At 48.2% G+C, this 21,415-nt stretch overlaps 2 protein-coding genes across 2 annotated transcripts in view; both read left to right on the top strand.

Moving 5' to 3' along the window:
* LOC120415336 (dystonin) overlaps positions 1 to 21,415 on the top strand; it is a 175,352-nt gene that overhangs the window by 132,874 nt on the left and 21,063 nt on the right. The window contains exons 18-27 of the mRNA XM_052706987.1: positions 1,603 to 1,749; positions 1,818 to 9,340; positions 12,629 to 14,808; positions 14,870 to 15,056; positions 15,336 to 15,401; positions 15,645 to 15,689; positions 16,079 to 16,156; positions 16,913 to 17,202; positions 17,266 to 17,495; positions 19,033 to 19,150. Of these exons, the coding sequence (XP_052562947.1) occupies positions 1,603 to 1,749; positions 1,818 to 9,340; positions 12,629 to 14,808; positions 14,870 to 15,056; positions 15,336 to 15,401; positions 15,645 to 15,689; positions 16,079 to 16,156; positions 16,913 to 17,202; positions 17,266 to 17,495; positions 19,033 to 19,150 (10,864 nt within the window). The remainder of the gene's footprint in view (positions 1 to 1,602; positions 1,750 to 1,817; positions 9,341 to 12,628; positions 14,809 to 14,869; positions 15,057 to 15,335; positions 15,402 to 15,644; positions 15,690 to 16,078; positions 16,157 to 16,912; positions 17,203 to 17,265; positions 17,496 to 19,032; positions 19,151 to 21,415) is intronic.
* Positions 10,049 to 10,806, top strand: LOC128093138 (uncharacterized). Its single transcript, XM_052708951.1, has 2 exons — positions 10,049 to 10,213; positions 10,283 to 10,806. The coding sequence occupies exon 2, from the start codon at positions 10,295 to 10,297 to the stop codon at positions 10,607 to 10,609; it is 315 nt and encodes a 104-aa protein (XP_052564911.1). The 5' UTR covers positions 10,049 to 10,213; positions 10,283 to 10,294; the 3' UTR covers positions 10,610 to 10,806.

Below are 21,415 nucleotides of genomic sequence, written 5' to 3'. Positions count from 1 at the left end.
GTACTTTTTGGTTAAAACAACTACAACTGCTGAAAACAAGCTGTTTTTTCGCCACTACTACAAAATACTGCTACAAAAATAAACCTTAACACTATACCAACACACTGTCACATTTTCTATTGACCTTTTTGTCGGGAGTACTTCACGTGCTTAATTTTGACAGTGAGTTTGACATTGCGTTACCTCTTTGTTGATTAAATTTTGACAGTTCAATGTCAATCATCATTGAGGTAACGCAAATTTTTGCCAACTGTCAAAAGCAGCACTCCGATAAAACGGTCTTTTGTAAATGCACGCACACAAAACCCACAAAAAAATACAAAAACGCCCAACAATCAAATAAATTGGAGTAAATTTTAAGATGATAAAATGCTACGACAACGAACGATTTGTTAGAGAAATTTTCGAGGAAAAGCGTGACAGAAACATAAAATCGTCACAAATTCATACACCACAGTGAAACCAACCACCACCAACACAACCACGTCATACAGGATGAAGCATGTGAAGCAGTGTTTACACACTCACACCCATTAAAAAGAAAAATTGCGTTGTGTGAGTGTCGGTGAAGTAAAAATGATCAGCGAAAAGCTGTAAGTGCATCACATAACCTAACAATCGCCACCAACAAAAACACTATCAGAGCCAACACCACTCGACCAATACTTTTTCCTTCAATACAAACAAAAAATGTAAACACTTGACTAGAATTAAGTTTAACGTTGTTCTATCTTAATGTTAGTGCATGTGTTACACGAAAACTTTATTTATTTCAAACTTTAATTGTTTTGTGTTTTTCTAGTTTTATTGTTAACTTTTGTTTAATTTTCAGGAATGTAAATATTCGCAATTTCAACTTTTTTGTTTTGTATTTACAACTACTAAAACACAACTGCATGTTTCTAACCTCCAACTGAACGGACAACAAAAACAAAACCCAATACACAAAACTAACCTGAAACAAACACACAAATTTTAACCCAACCAAATGTGAATTCGACTGTTTTGCGTGTGCGTGACCACCCCCGTCAATAAGCGTCTTGAATGTGTTTGTTGTGTATATTGTATAAGTTGCTATTGGTTACCACTCTGTCTCTCTCGCCTGCCTTTTTGTGTCCCGAGGGATAGACACATTGGTTCCGGCACCGACTGCTTTCGGAACCGATTGCAGCGTCTCTCCCTCTTTCTTTTGTGTATGTTGCTCTTATTTTGTGTGCGTGTGTGTTTCTCTTTTTATGTTATGCTATTGTTTTCTTCCCCTTCCCGTGGTACTGTTGTCTCCATTTTCGTCTGTTGTTTTCTGCTGCTCCTGTTGGTTTTATTGTTTTTCTTTTTTCAGTATGTTGTGCTTCCTATTTTCAGTGTTTTGTTTACTTTTCCTTGCGTTCTTTGGTGTTTATTTCGTATTCTGTTTTATTTATTGTGTCATCATCATTAATACATTTTATCGCCATCTGAAATACAGGAAAAGCAGGATGAGACCTTTTGTATTATATGATTTAATTTGCTTTCAAATGTTGTCCTTCAACACTCTCAAATCTTGAAAAATATGCTCACTATCTTCTTCCCCATCCTATCACCCTATTGTTCTTATCCAAACAGCAAGCGGTCGTTGAGAAATTTGCCCTATGCGAGGACCACCTTTCCAAGCTGCTCGAATGGATCACCAAGGTCGAGCAGGACATCGCCTCCGTTGGTGGACCCAAAGAACGCGTCGACGATTTGCGCAATCAAATCAATTCACTCAAGGTACGACGTGCTCTATCCGTCCAATGCAAACCTGTTTAACTAACCACTTCCTTTCTAACCTCAAACAGCAAATCAAGGAAGACATCGACACCCAGTCCCGTCCAGTTGCGTCCTGCTTGGAGCAGGTGCGTCAGTTGGTCCTTACCGGTGGAGACGTGCTGAGTGCCCCGGAAGTGGCCGGCCTGGAGAGTTCCGGTCGAGAGTTGCGTGCCCGTGTCGATAAGGCACAGGACCGCACCGGTAAGCTGCTGCGACGGCTTGGCGGCGCTCGCGATGAGCTGGGTAAGCTGCGTTCCGAGCTGGACACCTTCACCAGCTGGCTGCAGACGTCTCGACGCACGCTCGAGGACAAGGAGAATACGCTGTCCGATCTGAACCAGCTGTCCAACCAGTCGGAATCGGTGAAGGAGTTCCACGGAGACGTAATCGCTCACCAAGCCGACCTGCGGTTCATCACCATGTCGGCGCAAAAGTTCGTGGACGAGTGCAAGGACTACCTGACCGTGCTGAACGACTTCCGTACAACGCTGCCAGAACGACTGCCGCACATTGAGCAAATCTCCAGCTCGGACAGTCCAATCCGACAGGAAGTTTCCCTCGTTACTGCCCAATATCGGGATCTGATGAGCCGATCGAACGCCCTGCTGGATCGTCTGGCCGGACTTGGAGGTCGTCAACGCGACTACCAGGAAGCCCTCGAGAAGGCACGATCCTGGCTGCGTGATGTCCAAACTCGCGTCTCGTCGGTGCTATCCGATCCCATTGCCGCCGATCCACAATCGGTACAGGACCAGATGAACCAAACTAAAGCGCTGCAAAGCGAATTCCTGTCGCAGGGACGTCTCATCGATAACGTACAGCTCTCACTCAACGCTCTTCTCAAGTCGCTGGCCGGTCGCCTCAGTCCATCCGAGGTGTCCGCCCTGGAAATCCCGGTAGAAGACGTCAAGGACAAGTACAAGCAACTGCTGGAAGCTCTCGGCGATCGCACAAAACTGCTGGACACCGCTTTGGTCCAATCGCAAGGAGTACAAGACGCTCTGGACGGACTATCCGGATGGATCAACCAGTCGGAGGACAAGTTCAAGCTGCAAAACCGACCAGCATCGCTCATCAAGGATCGTCTCAACGAGCAAGTCCGTGAACACCGTGGGCTGCTGAACGATCTGGAATCTCATCGCACAAGTTTGGAGAGTGTCACCCTGTCAGCCCAAGAGTTGATGGCCACCGCATCAAATGCACGTCTTGCCAAGCGTATCGAAACCAACTTGAGTGACGTCACCGGACGATTCGAGAAACTGCTGGACAAGGCACTGAAGCGAGGTGAATTCCTGGAAGACACCCTCGCCCAGCTGACCAAGTTCAACGAAGATGCCACCAGCGTCGAGCAGGAACTACTGAACGCACAGGAAGCTCTCGAGGGACGTGAACTGGCCTCGCTGCCTGCTGACACTCTCACTCAACGCATGATCGAGCTCACCCGGAACAAGGAACATCTGCGTCCACTGTACGAGAACTGTGTACGTCTGGGCAAGGACCTGATCGCCAAGCGTGATGTCACCGATACCGGAGTTGTTCGCGATCGCGTCAAGGCACTGGAGAACGCCTGGAAGAACTTGGACGTTACCCTGGAGGAGAAGCTCAAGCTGGCCAAGCAAAAGTCGGAGCAGCTGAACGCGTACGAAGACCTCAAGGATCAAGTGCTCGTGTGGTTGTCCAGCATCGAAACCAGAACCAACAACCTGGCCCCGGTGGCCGTTGATGTGGATGCGATCAAGTACCAGATCGAAGAAGTGAAACCACTGGTCAAGGAGCACCGCGACTACGGAGTGACGATCGACAAGGTCAACGATCTTGGTGCCCAGTACGATGCACTGGTCCGTCCGGATAGCCCATCTCGCAAGCGCTCAGTATACAGCCCAATCAAGCGATCGACCGTAAGTCCGATGCGTCGCATGTCGGGAGAGGCGCGATCACCCAGCCCAACCAAGAGCGGTGGTCTGATGGTGGGACAAAGTCCAACCGTATCGCCGCTGTCTCCCGGTGGATCGAGCGGATTCGGTAGCCGGCGCTCGTCGCAAGACGGGTTCCAACTAACCGATCTGACCCCGATCCAGCAGCAACTGACGGAAATCAACAACCGGTACAGTTTGGTCGGAGCACGCCTGAACGATCGACAGAATGAGCTGGATTCTGTGCGGGATGAAGTGCGCAAGCACCAGGAAAGTCTCAAGACGTTGGCCAGCTTCTTGGACAAGATTCAACGGCAGGTCCCGAAGGAAGTCATCAGCAACAAAGACGAAGCCGAACGATGCAACAAACAGGCACGTAAGATCTTGGAGGAAATGTACGAGAAGCAAAGTCTGTTGGACTCCACCAAGGCTCAAGTTAAAGATCTACTGAAACGCAAACCAGACGTGCAGGGAGCAGACCGATTGCGATCGGATCTCGACACAGTGGCTGACCGCTGGAAGAACCTGCACGACCTGTGCAAGGATCGCATCAACTTCTCCGAACAACTTCGTGACTTCCTCGATACTCACGACAACTTGAACACCTGGCTGGGAGCAAAGGAGCGCATGTTGACCGTACTCGGACCGATCTCTTCCGACCCGCGCATGGTTCAAAGCCAAGTTCAACAGGTGCAAGTCCTGCGCGAAGAATTCCGTGGCCAACAGCCACAGCTGAACCATCTCCAAGAAGTCGGCAACGCCGTTCTGGAATACCTGCGAGAATCCTCTCCGGAAAGCCAGTCCGTGTCTACCAAGCTGAAGAACGTACAGAAGAAATGGGACGATCTTGTCGGACGACTCGACGAACGCGCCCAAAGCTTGGGAGCTGCCGCCGATACCTCGAAGGAATTCGACGCTGGTTTGAACCGTCTGCGTGAAGCTCTGCAGACCATCAGCGACAATCTAGACGGCCTGCCGACGGACCGCGATCACCAGGAGACGCTGCGCAAGATTGAAAACCTTGAGCGACAACTCGAAGGACAACGTCCTCTGTTGGCTGATTCCGAAGCAGCTGGAGAAGCCCTTTGCCGAGTGCTGAGCGATCCCGCATCGCGTGCTGACGTCAACGCCCGTTTGGGCGCTGTTGGCAAGCAATACCAAACGCTGCAGAAGAAACTGGACCTCAGAAAGGCGGAAACCGATGCTGCCCTGCGCGATGGACGTCAGTTCGCTGAAACCTGTGCCCGAACTCTCGGCTGGCTGTCGGGAGAGCTGGGTAATCTGACCGATCGCCTACTGGTGTCTGCACACCGTCCAACTCTGCAGCACCAAATTGACACTCACGAGCCAATCTACCGCGAGGTGATGAGCCGAGAACACGAAGTCATCATGCTGCTCAACAAGGGTCGTGAACTTCAGGACAAGCCCGGACAAAGCCCAGACCGTGCCGTACAACGAGATTTGGAGAAGATTTCCCAGCAATGGGAACGTCTACGTAACACCGCCGTTGACCGTCACTCGCGACTACAGACCTGCCTGGAACATTGCAAGAAACACTCCGCAGCATCGGAGACATTCCTGACGTGGCTGCGAGGAGCGGAAGACAAGCTCAGCTCTTTCAAGCCTGGCATTATGAAGAAGTCCCAACTCGATCAACAGCTGAAGGAACTGCAAACGTTCCGTTCGGATGTGTGGAAGCGATCGGGAGAGTACGAGAACACTCGCGGATTAGGCGAAGCATTCATTGGTGCCTGCGATGTGGACAAGGAACCGATCAAGGCGGAACTCCAGGACATGAAGGACCGCTGGGAGCGCCTGAACAACGAACTCATTGCGCGAGCTCAAACGCTGGAAACCTGTGCCAAGCGACTGGGAGATTTCAACGAAGAACTGCGAGACTTGGAGCATGCCGTTGGCCGCTGCGAAGATCGCCTGGCAGCTCATGACGCGCTGGGAGGTGCCGCCAAGGATCCGAAACTGTTGGATCGTGTCAAGGCCATCAAGGAGGATGCGGCTGGTCTGAGAAAACCACTGCAAGCGACTCGCAAGTTGGCCGGAGATATCGCCGTTGAGGCACGTGCCGCAGGTGGAGACGCCGATCATCTGAAGAACGAAGTTGACGGAATCGCCGATCGTATCGAAGACCTGCACGCGCGTCTTGATGATCGTTGCGGCGAACTTCAGTCCGCTGCCACTGCCGTGTCGCAGTTCAACGACGCCGTCAAGGCACTCGGAGTTGACCTCAACGAGCTGGAAAGTCAAATCGATTCTTTGTCACCACCGGCACGTGAGATCAAGACCGTACTGAACCAGTTGGATGAAGTGGCTACGATTCTAACTAAGATTGATCGTACCGCCGAACACGTTGCCAGCGTTGAACGCGCTGGAGAACAACTGGTTGATTCTGGATTTGCACCAGACACTGCCGTCACGCGTGATCAAATTACCTCGCTGAGGAAGCAACTCGGCAAGCTGGACAACCGTGCCCGTGACCATGACGAGGCTCTGCAGAAGGCACTGAAGGCGCTACAGAAGTTCTACGACTTGCACCAAGGAACGCTGGACGATCTGAACGACGTGGCAGATCAGGTGAAGAAACTGAAGCCGGTTAGCTCGGAACTTGAACAGATTCGCAACCAGCAGGACGACTTCCGTCGCTTCAAGCAGCGTTACGTTGAACCATTGGTTGAGAAGATTGACGAAGTCAACCGTAGTGGACAGGACTTGGTCCGTTCGGCCCAGGGAGGCGTTCCGACGCACGTTATGGAGAAGGACCTGGAGAAGATCAACGAGAAGTGGAACGATCTGAAGGAGAAGATGAACGAACGTGATCGTCGTCTGGACGTTGGCCTTCTGCAGTCTGGTAAGTTCCAAGAAGCACTGGATGGACTTTCCAAATGGCTCAAGGATACCGAAGAAATGGTCGCCAACCAGAAGCCACCAAGTGCCGACTACAAGGTCGTGAAGGCTCAACTACAGGAGCAGAAATTCCTCACGAAGATGTTGATGGATCGTCAGAACTCGATGTCATCGCTGTTCCAGCTGGGTCAAGAAGTGGCCGCCGGTTGTGATGCCTCAGAGAAGGCAGCTATCGAGCGTCAGCTTAAGGAACTGATGGGACGCTTCGACGCACTGACTGAGTCCGCTCAGCGACGTACGCTGGATCTGGAACAAGCCATGCACGTTGCCAAACAGTTCCAGGATCAGCTGGTTCCACTCACTAAGTGGCTAGATGGTGCTGAACGTGCCGTGAAGTCGATGGAACTTGTTCCAACGGATGAGGAGAAGATTCAGCAGAGAATCCACGAACACGAGCGTCTACATGACGAGATCCTCTCGAAACAGCCTGACTTTAGCGAGCTGGCTGACATTGCCGGACAGCTTATGGAACTTGTCGGAGATGATGAAGGTGTTGTACTGAGCGAGAAGGTTAAGAATACCACGGATCGATATACCGATTTGGTGCAAGCTAGCGACAACATCGGACATGTATTGAACGAATCCCGACAGGGACTGCGTCACCTGGTGCTGACCTACCAAGATCTAGTCTCGTGGATGGAGAACATGGAGAACCGCCTTCAGCGATTCCGTATCATCCCGGTGCACACCGAGAAGCTGCTGGAACAGATGGACGTGCTGGTTGAGCTGAACGAAGACATCGCCAGTCGCTCGCCGAACGTAGAATCCACCGTCGAAGCTGGATCCGAACTGATGAAGCACATCTCCTCCGACGAAGCTCTTCAGCTGAAGGACAAACTGGACTCGCTGCAGCGTCGCTACGGAGAACTGACCACCAAGGGAGGTGATCTGCTGAAGCACGCACAGGACGCTCTGCCACTTGTCCAGCAGTTCCATCAGTCGCATATCCGCTTGGTCGACTGGATGCAAGCTGCCGAAGCCACACTGTCAACTGGAGATTCGAACGAGGTCGACATTGTGCGTTTGGAGGGTGATTTGAGTGAAATGAGACCAGTTCTGGAGGCTGTCAACTCCGTGGGTCCTCAGCTGTGCCAGATTTCACCTGGAGAAGGTGCATCGACGATTGAGGGTATCGTTACGCGTGATAACCGACGCTTCGAAGCCATTGTCGAGCAGATTCAACGCAAGGCGGAACGTCTACATCTCAGCAAGCAACGTTCCAACGAAGTCACGGCCGATATTGACGAGCTGCTGGAATGGTTCCGTGACATGGATGCCACCCTGCGGGACGCTGATTCGCCAGCCATGACGCCGAAGCTTGTACGAGCTCAGCTGCAGGAACACCGCTCGATCAACGATGACATCTCCAGCCAGAAGGGTCGCGTCCGTGACGTCACTTCCTCTGCCAAGAAGGTCCTACGAGAATCGCAACCGAACGAGAACACCATCGCCCTGCGAGAGAAACTGGAGGACCTCAAGGAAGTGGTTGAAACCGTGGCCGGACTGTGCGCCAACCGATTGGCCATCCTCGAACAAGCACTGCCACTGTCGGAACACTTTGCCGATTCGCATAGCGGTCTCGTAGGTTGGTTGAACGACATGGAGCATCAAATCTCTATGCTTGCGATGCCAGCGTTGCGACCGGACCAGATTGCCATCCAACAGGATAAGAACGAACGGCTAACGCAGTCTATTTCCGAGCACAAACCACTGCTGGACAAGCTGAACAAGACGGGAGAAGCGCTGATTGCGTTGGTTGCCGACGACGATGCGGCCAAGATCAGCGAAATTCTCGAGTCGGACAATGCGCGATACGCAGCGCTGAGAACCGAACTGCGCGAACGACAGAACGCCTTGGAACAAGCTCTGCAAGAGTCTAGTCAATTCTCGGACAAACTGGAAGGTATGCTACGTGCCCTACAGAACACGGCCGATCAGGCGAACCAAGCCGATCCAATTTCGGCACATCCGCCAAAGATCCACGATCAGCTCGATGACAACGCCGCCCTGGTTGAAGACATTGACAAGCGTAGCGAAGCATTCGCAGCTGTTAAGCGGGCCGCCACCGACGTTATCTCGAAGGCCACCAACCAGTCCGATCCGGCCGTGCGAGACATCAAGAAGAAGCTGGAGAAACTGAACAACCTGTGGAACGAACTGCAGAAGACCACGAACAAACGAGGCGCTGCCCTGGAGGACACCCTTGCGATGGCCGAAAAGTTCTGGAAGGAGATGCGTGCGGTTATGGAAACGCTGAAGGAGCTGCAAGAAGCCCTGCAAACGCAAGAACCGCCGGCAGCGCAACCGCAAGCCATTCAGAAGCAGCAGGTCGCCCTGCAGGAGATCCGCCAGGAGATCGACCAGACCAAACCGGAAGTGGAGCAAGTGCGCCGCACCGGAACCAACCTGATGTCGCTGTGCGGCGAGCCGGACAAGCCCGAGGTCAAGAAGCACATCGAAGATCTGGACCACGCCTGGGACAACATTACGGCGCTGTACGCGAAGCGCGAAGAGAACCTGATCGACGCCATGGAGAAGGCGATGGAGTTCCACGAGACGCTCCAGAACCTGCTGAACTTCCTGGCCAAGGCGGAGGACCGCTTCGCGAAGCTGGGCCCGCTCGGGTCGGACATTGAGGCCGTCAAGAAGCAGATCGAACAGCTGAAGCACTTCAAGGACGACGTCGACCCGCACATGGTCGAGGTGGAGGCGCTGAACCGGTAAGTTGGCGCTAGTTTTGTACTCGAGAGTAGAGTACCACCCCTTCTTGTAGAACTGCGTAGAATAACGATAATTCTTATCCCATTACACGCTACCCTTTTTCTGTGTGATTAAATGTAAACAACAGAGCGTTGAACAGGCAAGATAAATACTATCTATCGATGTTGTTTTCCTTCTGTTTATGTTTTTTTGAAATTGGCATTTTTGTTTAGGCTAGCAAAATTTCGACTTCTTTCTTGGATCTGAACTGAAAGAACCTTAAAAGTATGCGTCATAAAGTTCAAAGCTTACCGCAAACACGATCACATTCTCGAAATTCTTCAAAACTAGGACGTCGTAGAAACTTGACTCACTTGACCGAGGGGGACGTCACTCCGCGATAACACACTAAAACGCACAAAAACGAGCTCGAAAAGCATCAACGCTTCTCATCGTGCCGAGTTTTCACATAACGCCACCTTAAAGCAAGTTATCGCATGTTAACGCGCGTTAAAGCGAGTTAAAGCGGCCAGCGTCTGCTCGACTTTTGAACCAACCGAATCGATCTTGCAACCTTGCTGTCTTAGGTCGAGTAGTTTTTGATCGGGTTTGGCAACTCGGTATTTGTTTTGGTTTATTTTTCCTGCAGTTTCAGGAAAAATAAACAAAGCAATCTGTGAGTTTTATTTTCCCCCCTCGGTGACGAAATCGCTGCTGGTTTGTCCCGCTACGCTGGTGGTCCCCACGGAGCAGGTGAAATCGTCTCGTATTGTGGTGCAGATGCGGTCGCCGAAGAATATGCCGACAGGGTTTGTTGAGGTGAACGGGAACGGACGGGTGGACGACATGGAAGGGAAGACGGAAAATCTTCTGACTGCAAACTCAAGGAGGAGGTAAGATTTCGAGGGCAAGATTTTTTTGAGCGGTCGAGTTTAGGATTTTAATTGTTACCGTCCCCCCAGTGTATCGCCGAAATGTTCGCCAAGCAGCTAACGAATTTCTTCAAGGGCTCGAGAACCATCGCCTTGGCCAGGGAACTGCTGATGCGGCTAAAGATCAGCAATGACGATGAGCGTAGCATAATCCGGGGGCGCGATGGATTCGAAATGGACTCCGAGGGCGTTGAAACGCTGGACGAGGAAGAGGTAGACGTGGATACAGAATGCCTTCCGGTCCTGCCAAAAAAATCACCCGCGAACGTACGTGTAGGGCGACCTAACCGTAATAAGCAGCGACTGTCGGTCCGGAAGTTCAAGATTTCAAGTTCCTCAGCAGCTGTTCCACAGTGACAAGAACAAGAAGGAGGTGCTCAACGAACCAGGAAGAGTTAGCAGAATGGGAGGCAGGAGGAGGCTGAATGCGTCGCGATTTGGAGATTCGGGACCAGCTGCAGGATTGCAACGAGTCGATCAAAAAGCTGACCGTGGCAAGTTCATGAAATCAATTCTGGAAGGGCAATCTGGAGTTGATCGAGTAGTATGAAATAAATCAAATAATATATTTAAATTTATGGTTTATTGTCTTCCGGAGGATCATCCTGCTCCACTTTTCTTTTCTTGGCGTGGGACTTGTGGAACTTGTTGACCCGGAGCACGGAATTCTCCCGCTTGAAGGCATATTCCACACTATGATTGACGAGTGACTTGGCCAACAGGTGTTTATCGATGGATTCCTTCCACATATGGTCCATTATTACGTTGCACGTAGAACACATCAAATCTTTGCTGTCCAGATCGACGTGATGCGTCCCTTCCGGATTTTGCATGACCCACATAAATGACACGAAACCCTCGTCGGTGTACTTTTCACCTCCTCCCCTTCTTCACGATCCTCCACCAACGAAAGTTGCTTCTTGATCTTCCCCGACGGCTTCGATTCTTCTTTTGTTTAGCGAGTGGAAGAACGACTTAACTCCTTGTTGGCCGCGATCAGCAGGTTCAGCAACGTGGCCGAGTTATTGATTTGTAACCGCGACGGTCTCCGGAACAACTGCGGCTTCTATTCTGTACCGGCTGCAGTCGAGCTGGCCGCGTTGCATGTTTCTATCGGCGATTTGTTGTTGTTGCCCGCGCCAGAAGCTTAATCACGCCGTTCTGTTGGACAGGTTTGAAATAACTAGAGTTAAAACTCGAGTAAGCCACTTCACGATCAAAACTCACCAACAGCAGGTTGCGAAGATCGGTTTGGTTAGCGGCTGCAGCTCAGATTAGCGGGCTTTTACAGGTGTCGGGCCAGGTGGTACGATTTTAAACGTTTCGTCAATGTTGATCTCCGCAATGCAAACTCCGGGATCCGTTTCTGCAGGTTGAACCTGTTGCCAAAGTCATCATCCAACAAGGTTGGCCGTTTCAAGTCTCTGAAACATGACCCTTGAAAGCAGCTGCAAATGTTTCCTGGTACACCGCTCCTTTTTTGGTTTAAACTTTTGTTTCTTTACGAAAAGTTGGCAGGAGATTTTATTTTTCAAGGAAAAAAAGCAAAACAAACTGCTCGAATGATTTGACAACGAGATCTGTCATTTGCTGTTGACAGTTCTCGCTGTCAAAAAAAATCGAGCAGTCTGATGCGTGAACGCAAGAAAAGGTAAAGCAAAAAGCGAGTTAACGCGGTTATCGCGCGTTAAAGCGGAAAAGCAAAAGTTAGCGCTGCAAAGGTATGAAAAGGAAGCTTTATCGCTCGGTCAACGCGGGAGTGACACCCCCCTCGCACTTGACAATAAATTATTACTTCTAGATTAAATTTTCAAAACAATCTATCCGTCATGGGTTTCCTATGCAGATAGGACCTTTTGAAAACTTAATCTTGATTTATGCAGCGACTGTCAGGACATCAACCAGCGAAAGTAATACTGCAACTGGAGAGCTCAGCAGCATGCACAGTGTACAAAATTAAATACACGACTTTCTGACATATAAACTTGCAGTGTTGCCATCAACAACAATATGAAATGACGATGACACTTCTTAAACATATTTTTAAAAACTTTGACGATAAAAACAAAACAAAAAGTGACGTTTATGAATCTGACAGTACAATAATCAAAACACAATCAATCGCTGTCAGTGATTTGCCCAGAGACGATTGTAGCGCATGGAATAAATTCCAATCATCATACAAATTATCAACGATTAAACATTTTTTGCAATTTTATGTCGCATACACATAGGGTTTTCAAGATAAATTTGCTCATGATATTCAAAATCGTAATGCTTTTTGCTGTAAAAATATACTTTTTCTTTGTAATTAATTTTTTAATATAAAACTCGTACCATCGCTTGTCCTAATTCCATTGTTCTCCTCCACTACAGGCAAGCGGTCGAGCTGACCGAGCGCACCTCGGCGGAACAGGCCAACGCCATCCGCGAGCCGCTGAATGCCGTCAACCGCCGGTGGGAGAACCTGCTGCGTGGTATGGTCGAGCGCCAGAAGCAGCTGGAGCACGCTCTGCTGCATCTGGGTCAGTTCCAGCACGCGCTCAACGAGCTGCTGGTCTGGATCAACAAGACGGACGCCAATTTGGATGAGTTGAAGCCGATTCCGGGCGATCCACAGCTGCTGGAGGTTGAGCTGGCCAAGTTGAAGGTGCTTGCGAATGACATTCACGCTCACCAGAGTTCGGTGGATACGCTGAACGATGCGGGCAGGAAGCTGATCGAGAACGATCGTGGCTCGCTAGAGGCGTCCACGACACAGGAGAAGCTGCAACAGCTGAACAAGCAGTGGAGAGATCTGCTGCAGAAGGCTGCCGATCGTCAGCACGAGCTGGAGGAAGCTCTGCGTGAGGCTCAAGGCTTCACGTCGGAGATCCAGGATCTGCTGGGTTGGTTGGGCGATGTGGATGCCGTCATTGGTGCAAGCAAGCCGGTTGGAGGACTGCCGGAAACGGCTTCCGAACAGCTGGAGCGATTCATGGAGGTTTATAACGAGCTAGAAGAGAACAGACCAAAGGTAGAGACACTGATCGCACAAGGACAGGAGTACGTGAGGAAGCAGAACCAGCTGCAGGTGTCGGCTAGCAATCTGCAGCACACGTTGAGGACGCTGAAGCAGCGTTGGGATGCTGTCGTTTCACGGGCGTCGGACAAGAAGATCAAGCTGGAGATCGCGCTGAAGGAGGCGACCGAGTTCCACGATGCACTGCAAGCGTTCGTCGAATGGTTGACGCAAGCGGAGAAGCAACTGGGCTCGGCGTCGGCTGTTTCGCGAGTGCTGGAGACGATTCAGCAGCAAATGGAAGAACATAAGGTGCTACAGAAGGACGTGTCGATTCATCGTGAGTCGATGCTACTGCTGGACAAGAAGGGAACGCATTTGAAGTACTTTAGCCAGAAGCAGGACGTGATTCTGATCAAGAACTTGCTCGTTTCGGTGCAGCACCGTTGGGAACGAGTGGTGGCCAAGGCTGCCGAACGGACACGCGCGCTGGATCATGGGTACAAAGAGGCCCGTGAGTTCCACGATTCGTGGCTGCAGCTGACGACGTGGTTGAAGGAAACGGAGACTACGCTGGACACGCTGTCGGAGGAGACTAGCAACGATGCGGTCAAGATCAAGAAGCACCTGGAGAAACTGCGCGAGATTCAGCGCAACCTGCAGTCGAAGGAGAGCTTCTACGACAGTACGATGCGCAGCGGCAAGGGACTGATGGACCGTGCTCCGAAGTCGGACGAGCCCGTACTGTCACGGATGATGAACGAGCTGAAAGACTCGTGGAAGCGGGTTTGCAACAAGAGCGTCGAACGGCAACGCAAATTCGAGGAAGCTTTACTGCTGTCTGGACAATTTGCGGATGCCTTGCAGGCGCTGCTGGACTGGCTGCGTAAGACCAAGGCCCGCCTTGCGGAGGACGGACCGGTTCATGGAGATCTGGATACGGTGACGACGCTGGTCGAGCACCACAAGCAGCTGGAGTCGGATTTGGACAAACGATCGGCACAGATGCAGAGCGTCATGAAGACTGGCAAGGATCTGGAAAAGTCGGACGAAACGCGCGAAACTTCCAAGCACTTGAAGGAGATGCAGAAGCTGTGGGAGGACGTTCAGGACATGAGCGCCCGCCGCAAGTCTCGGCTGGAGGTCGCACTGAAGGAAGCCGAACGGCTGCACAAATCCGTCCACATGCTGCTTGAGTGGTTGTCCGAGGCGGAGCAGAAGCTGCGCTTTGCTGCGGCCGCTCCCGATGACGAGAACCAGGCCAACGATCTGCTGGACGAGCACGCTCGCTTCATGAAGGAACTGCGCGAGAAGGAGTTCGACAAGGAGGAAACGCTGGCGCTGGCCAACTCGATTCTGGCCAAGGCCCATCCGGACGCGGTGCCGATCATCAAAAACTGGATCTCGATCATCCAGTCCCGGTGGGACGAAATTTCCCAGTGGGCGCTGAGCCGCCAGACCAAGCTCGAGTCGCACCTCAAGTCGCTCAAGGATCTGGACGAGTCGATCGAGGAGCTGCTGGCCTGGTTGGCCGGACTGGAGTCGACGCTGCTTAGTGAGTTTAATTTTAGGTTATGTCTTGACTTATTGATACTAATCGCCGTTTTCTTCACCAGATCTCGAACAGGAACCACTGCCCGAGGAGATCCCGCCGCTGGAGGTGCTGATCGCCGACCACAAGGAGTTCATGGAGAACACTGCCCGTCGCCAGGGCGAGGTGGACCGTGCCTGCAAGCCGCGTCAGCCGCCGCCAGGACTGAAGGAAGCGCGCAAGCCGTCCCGCGGTGTACTCAAGACACCTGTGTAAGTAGACGCCCCCCACACCTACCTTCCCCTTTTTTTCAGGATGCCAATGCAATGCGTTGCGTTTTGCCTGCCGTTGCACGAGTTTCCTAGCGTTGTTTAGTGTTGCATGACTAACGATTTTTTTTCTGTTCGCCGCCATTTTGGCTGTTTTTCCGTTTTGTTCTTTCTCGGTTTGTATGACCCTACACCACCCTACCCCGTTAACTAAAACTTTTGTGTGTGTGCGCTTGTGTGACCTACACCACCAACTGACCTCACACCACAACACAACAACAGTAAGGGATCACAGCAAGATCTGCGCGAGCACTCGCCCGACTACGGCACCTTAGGAAGAAAGCAAAGGTTTGTTTTTAATTTTGTTTTGACTCGTGCATTTGTTCTCTTAACCTCATTTCAGCTCAAACCATTTCGTTGGTTTGTTTTGTTTTACGTTTACTAACCATTGATTGATGCCATTCATTTGTTTTTTCTTCCATTTTTTGCGTGTTTTGTGTGTTTTTCCGTGCCTACATTTTCCGTTTTCCCGCCATTTCGCCATGTTTGTACTTTACGTCACCTACACACACACACATTCAAACTCTATAGTTTCAAGGGATCGCGCGATCAAGGGCTTAACTCACGTCGTACAAGGTGTGTATCTTTCATTTTAGCTGTCATTCCTCGGTGAACGGTGGGTTTTGACAGCTAACTTACCTTCAACGTAAATCGCCTTGGTTGTTTCAAGGTAAGCTATCTGTCAAACAGAGCAGATGCAGCGTTCACCGAGGAGCACCCATTCAATTCCCAAACGCATGTCTTTATTCCCCCTTTTTCTTTTCTCATTATCTTTCTCTCTGTATCCTCTGTATGTGTTGATTCCTGTGGTGGTAATTCGGTGTAAAATCTTTGTGTACAAACAAACAAACAAACAAAAAAAACCCCAAAACAACTTCTCGCCCACCTCAACAAACAACAAACCGTGTTTCTTTCTTTGTGTTTGCGTGTGTTCCCTGTACATTACCTTTTTGCCACACAAACAGTCGCGTGAGTCCCGGACGTGAGACCCAGACACCGGAACGGGATCGCCTGCCGCACTACGGTCCACGGTTCTCGCCAAGGTACAGTGTAAAATGCCTCTCACCTTTCATCTGAGCGAAAAGAAGAGCAGTTTTTTTCCGATGCCGAAGAAAAAGTTCCAAATTGTTGTGTGCTCTTACTAACCACATACTCGTTCATTGTTCATTGTTAATGTTGTTCATATTGTTCTTGCCATCGTGCCGATTTGTGTTTTGTACAGTGTTGTTATTTCGTTACGTGATTTTGTGCAGCATTTTGCTTATTGTGTTCCATTGTTTACACATTCTGCTGTTGATTGTTTATTCCAAATTTTGTTTGTTTTTATTTTATGTGTAATTGTTTTGGTTGGTATTTTGAAACTGTTTTCAATATAATTAGAGAAAATTTCTTCAAAACTGGATCGAATTAGACAGCTTACCTGTTTACATAAAAGAGATTCGACACCTGTCAGTGGTCTGTTTGTATCGTTTCCCTTCCCTTCCCTTTTCCTACCTCTCAGAGCAAATCCATCTTCTACAGCAAAGCACTGACAGGTGTCACTGACAGTTTGATTTTCAAAAGAGTTGGTTTAAGAGATTAGTTGACGGATTTGAAGGGACAAGTAGTTAGATCAAGTATCACGTAAGTTTTTTGTTTTTCTGTGAGAGTTTTCAGTAGATTTGATTGGTTTTCAGGACGGTTCCTGTAGTTTTGAGTTTCAAATCATTTCATCCAACTGTCATCCCTCTCGTAGCATCTTCAGCCCAAAAATGCCCAAAACAAAACAAATGCATAACCCTAACCCGTACGTTCCGCAGCAACCAACCGGAGACGGAACTGCGATCGCCCCGTGCCAAGCTCCTGTGGGACAAGTGGCGCTACGTGTGGATGCTGGCGTGGGAACGCCAGCGTCGCCTGCACGACCACCTGCTCTACCTGCAAGACCTGGAGCGCGTCCGGCAGTTCAGCTGGGAGGAGTGGCGCAAGCGCTTCCTCAAGTTCATGAACCACAAGAAGTCCCGCCTGACGGATCTGTTCCGCAAGATGGACAAGGACAACAACGGGCTGATCCCGCGGGAGGTCTTCATCGACGGAATCATCGGAACGAGTGAGGACTTCTTTCAACCACTCCTTGAAATCTAATACTAATTCCGTTTACCAATTTTCGCAGAGTTCGACACGTCCAAGCTGGAGATGAACGCGGTGGCCGACCTGTTCGATCGCAACGGCGAGGGCCTGATCGATTGGCAGGAGTTCATCGCGGCGCTCCGGCCCGACTGGCAGGACCGCAAGCCGAAGACGGACGCGGACAAGATCCACGACGAGGTGAAGCGGCTGGTGATGCTGTGCACGTGTCGGCAAAAGTTCCGCGTGTTCCAGGTCGGCGAGGGCAAGTACCGGGTAAGTGTCGTGAAGTAGAGGTTTGAAAGGGGGCTCGAGGGGAACGTCACTCTGTGATATTTTGTGGGTTGAAGTGATATAGCAGCCTTATCCAGGTCTAACTAAACCCATTTCATCTGGTACTACTTAGAAAGTCAGATTCGGCCAGATAACGGAAGTAGATCATTTTTTGATGGGTTCTAGCATGATCCAGCCTGAAGTTATACAGATTCCCCACAGATTTTACCTAATTCCAAAACAAAATAAACAACTTATTCCAGAACCGGGCTCCATTCTTATAAATTGTTTCAATGGGATCTTTTATTTTCATCCAATATCAATCGATTTTGTCGTTCGTTGGAGATGGATTCTAAAAAGCTTGGTTTGACACGGATCCAACATGTTCTATCACAAATCAAATAGGTTTGATACAGAATCCACCTCTATTTAACTAGGATCGTTTCATGATCTATCACTTCTTTCAGAACCAGGATCCCTGCTTGTGAAGCACTTTAATGAGTTTTACTGAATGTTGTCGAAATTTGAAAGCAAATATGTTTCTTCTTAGTTGAAATTGGATTCTACAGAACAAAACTAAGCTTATTGATACCAATTGCGCTGATTTTTTCTCGCTACTCAGTTACTTTCTAAAACAAACTGGATCCATATTAGATCAAACTGGTTTCTTGCAGAATCCGTCTCGACTAGGAACCCTCCAACATCAGACCATTTTAAAATCAAATTCTTCAGGATTCGTAGCCAGTTATAATCTTTCTTGATCCTCTTTTTATCAAGAATCCTGATTTCAACTGTATTCATCTCAATTTCAACTAGTATCTTGCAGAATCCATCTTCAAATAACTCGGTCCTTCAACTTATTTCGTTATTAGAAAACTGTTTATCAGTTATCAGTGGTTTTAAGCTAAATCTACCTGTTATTATGCAGAATCCATCTTTGCTTTACTCGGATCCATTGCAGAATTCCCCTCTTTATCAAATATCTCCACACACTTGTCAATATACAGAATCTATTTACCAGATACATTTCGCCTCTCCATATGGGCCCTCTATCCCAAACGCTAGTTTGACATGTCTGCCTGTTGACACAACAACAAACAAAAAAAATGATGTAGTCTAATACCTCCTTGAGAGTGAAGCTTTTTACAATAATTTTCAAGTTAAACTGTCAAACTGGATCCGATGGAAATGGATCCGATTTCCGAAAATTGAGATGATTGGCAATCAATCATTTGTTGCTATCAAATTATTCGGCAGCTATCAAAGCATTCAAATTTTAACAAAAAAAAAAAAAAAATAACACGAAAACTCAATATAACTGAGTTTCCGTCAAATCCGAACCTACTCAGAACTTAACTAAAATGTGTGAAATTCACCCATTTCTGAGTGATTTAAAATTAGGGTGAAGGTTCCATCGAAATTCATCTGAATAGTCAAAATTTAGGATTAAGCAGGTAATTGTCGAGTGACGCCCCCCTCGTTATCTGTTACTCAGCCAGTATTGTTGTTTTAAATAATTGTTAACCTTCCCTTTCGACAGTTTGGAGACTCCCAGAAGCTGCGCCTTGTGCGTATTCTGCGTAGTACCGTGATGGTTCGCGTCGGAGGAGGATGGGTCGCACTGGACGAATTCCTGGTGAAGAACGATCCTTGCCGAGGTATGTACACGCTTTTGTTTATCTTAGTTTACAATCTATATATATATCAACTTGATTAGAGAACACCAGTAGCCACTAGTGAAAAAAGATTAAATTCAAAATTCTTTAGAACATTGGGTAAAACTCGATACCTAAATCTTTAGAAGAGATGCCAATATACATTTCTAATAATAATGACAATTAATATCTACACAAAGCAATGCCAGAACAGGAAGAGGATATGGTTATTTAACATTTTTGGACATTCTCAAAAAAAATCCAACATATTAATCCTTGGTTCCAAGAGGTTAAAACCAAAACAATCGCGAAATTCTGTTTATTAACAATACACCCCCTCGCAAAGCCAATGGAATGCCTTGAAAAAACATAAAAATGGCCGCCAAACATAACCGCTGCTTTACAACCAACCGCTCATGAAACTTCACGATTAATTTTTAAAAACAAAACACACACAAACACATGCAAGCTGACTGCGAATTAACCAACCCCTTAATATTTAAAACAAAACAACGATGTGATCGTATTTGTGGCTGATGCGCGTGACTTTGTGATTAATCGCTCTAAAAAAAACAAACAAACCCCCCTTTTCCCCTTGTTCGATTGAACAAAGCTAAAAACAAACAAACTCTGCCTGTGCAAGCGCTTTTGGCGAACGATTTAAAATACTAATCAAGATTCCTTCTTTTCTTTCTTTTTCTTCTAACCAAACCACCCTCCGCGTGTAATCAAACAAAATCAAACTGATCGGTATTTTCGAAAACAAAAACAAACAATACTTTTTTCCATTGTTTATTTACCAATTTTTGCCATTTTTTATCTCTTTTGTTTCGAATTCTTTTTTTCGATTATCGCTTCTTACTTCATATGTTTCGTTTGATTCGTTTGAAACCCACCCCACCTCAATCTGGGTGTGTGTTTGACCCCCCCTCCAAATCCAAACCCATAATCTTGTTCCCCAAATTCGTGTGGTGTCGACCCCCTCGGCAACGCATGCCCACACACAGTTGCGCTAGTGCTTCCGCTTCCGAACCCGAACGATCCGCGCCAGCACGAGGCGTGCTGCCCCCTGTGTAAGCGCCCCGAGCTGAGCTTTAGGCAACTGTTGCTCTGGCAGAAGAAAAAGTTTCAATTTCAACACCTCTATGATGTGAATCTGTCAAAAGGCAGGGGCGGCAACGTGTCGCCTCGTTACATAATTTTAAACGAAAAGAGTCAATAATCTGATTTGAAAAGTTAACTTTCTTCCACTTTTGCGTCAAACATCTTCTGTCCACGTTTTGATTTGTTTTGTTTACAAACAAACACACACACAGTTTTCTAGTTTTTCTCGCTCTGACTGTTTGTGAAATGCTGTGATTTTTTTGTAATTGTAGGTTTTAAATCGCTTTTTCATGCGATGACAACTGAAAAAAGATTGTCGCGCCCCTCGAGCGCCACGTGGTCTGCTGTCAGTTTGACAGCTCGCGTTCGCGAGCGAGAGGCGCGTCACTCTCAGTGTTGTGATCGCTTGAGTAGAGTGCGAAAAAAGTGATTCCGTCCAATCTTTTTGGACAACTGCTGTTTTGTTAGTTTTTCAATAAACAAAGATTCTATTGCCGTTTGAAGAGTTTGTGTGATTTTTTCCGCCCTGAAATATTTTTAACTCTAGTTTTAAGTGTGTACAGATCGTTTCATTACTCATCGTTTTGGTTCTCTCCACCTATCCCGTTCAACCTGTTCTTTTGTGTTCTTTCTTGTTTTGTGTGTTTGGTTTACTAACATCTTAGTTTGATAAGAAAAGGGGGACGTCCGCGAACCACTCGACAACGAGTCGAAAATTTTTATGTTGATCAGATGCTCATTTTAAATAACTCATTCCTGAGTCCTTTTACCTCAGTTATGGGAAGTTAAGATGTTAGGATACATTTTACCCCGAATATGAGTGAATACACTTAAAAATCTAGTAAAATTCACTCAAACTTTGATGAAAATTTTCCAAAAATCATTTGAAAGAATCTCCCACAAAGTTCAATGTTGACAAAATTTGGCGAGAATTTTCATAAATGATACATTTTAAAATGGCTTGGATTAATTGCAAGCAAAACAATGCACATGAGTCAAAGTTTGAAAAATTCAAAGCGCGAAGCCCCTCGGTCAACGAATGGATTCATTGTCAAACTGACTGCGCATCATTTTGGCAGGTCTCGTTGTTGACCAGGGACTACACTGTCTTTTAAATCAATTTTCAAAAGATTTATTTTTATTTTTTTGATTTAGTAATTTGAA

Source organism: Culex pipiens, chromosome 2, assembly GCF_016801865.2.
Source record: "Culex pipiens pallens isolate TS chromosome 2, TS_CPP_V2, whole genome shotgun sequence".
NCBI lineage: Eukaryota > Metazoa > Arthropoda > Insecta > Diptera > Culicidae > Culex > Culex pipiens.
Note: the sequence above shows the minus strand (reverse complement) of the source record. Positions and strands in the feature narration are given on the sequence as shown.

Excerpts from the sequence above, each read along its gene's own strand:
- LOC128093138 (XM_052708951.1), top strand. The coding sequence starts at position 10,295 with ATGTTCGCCAAGCAGCTAACGAATTTCTTCAAGGGCTCGAGAACCATC.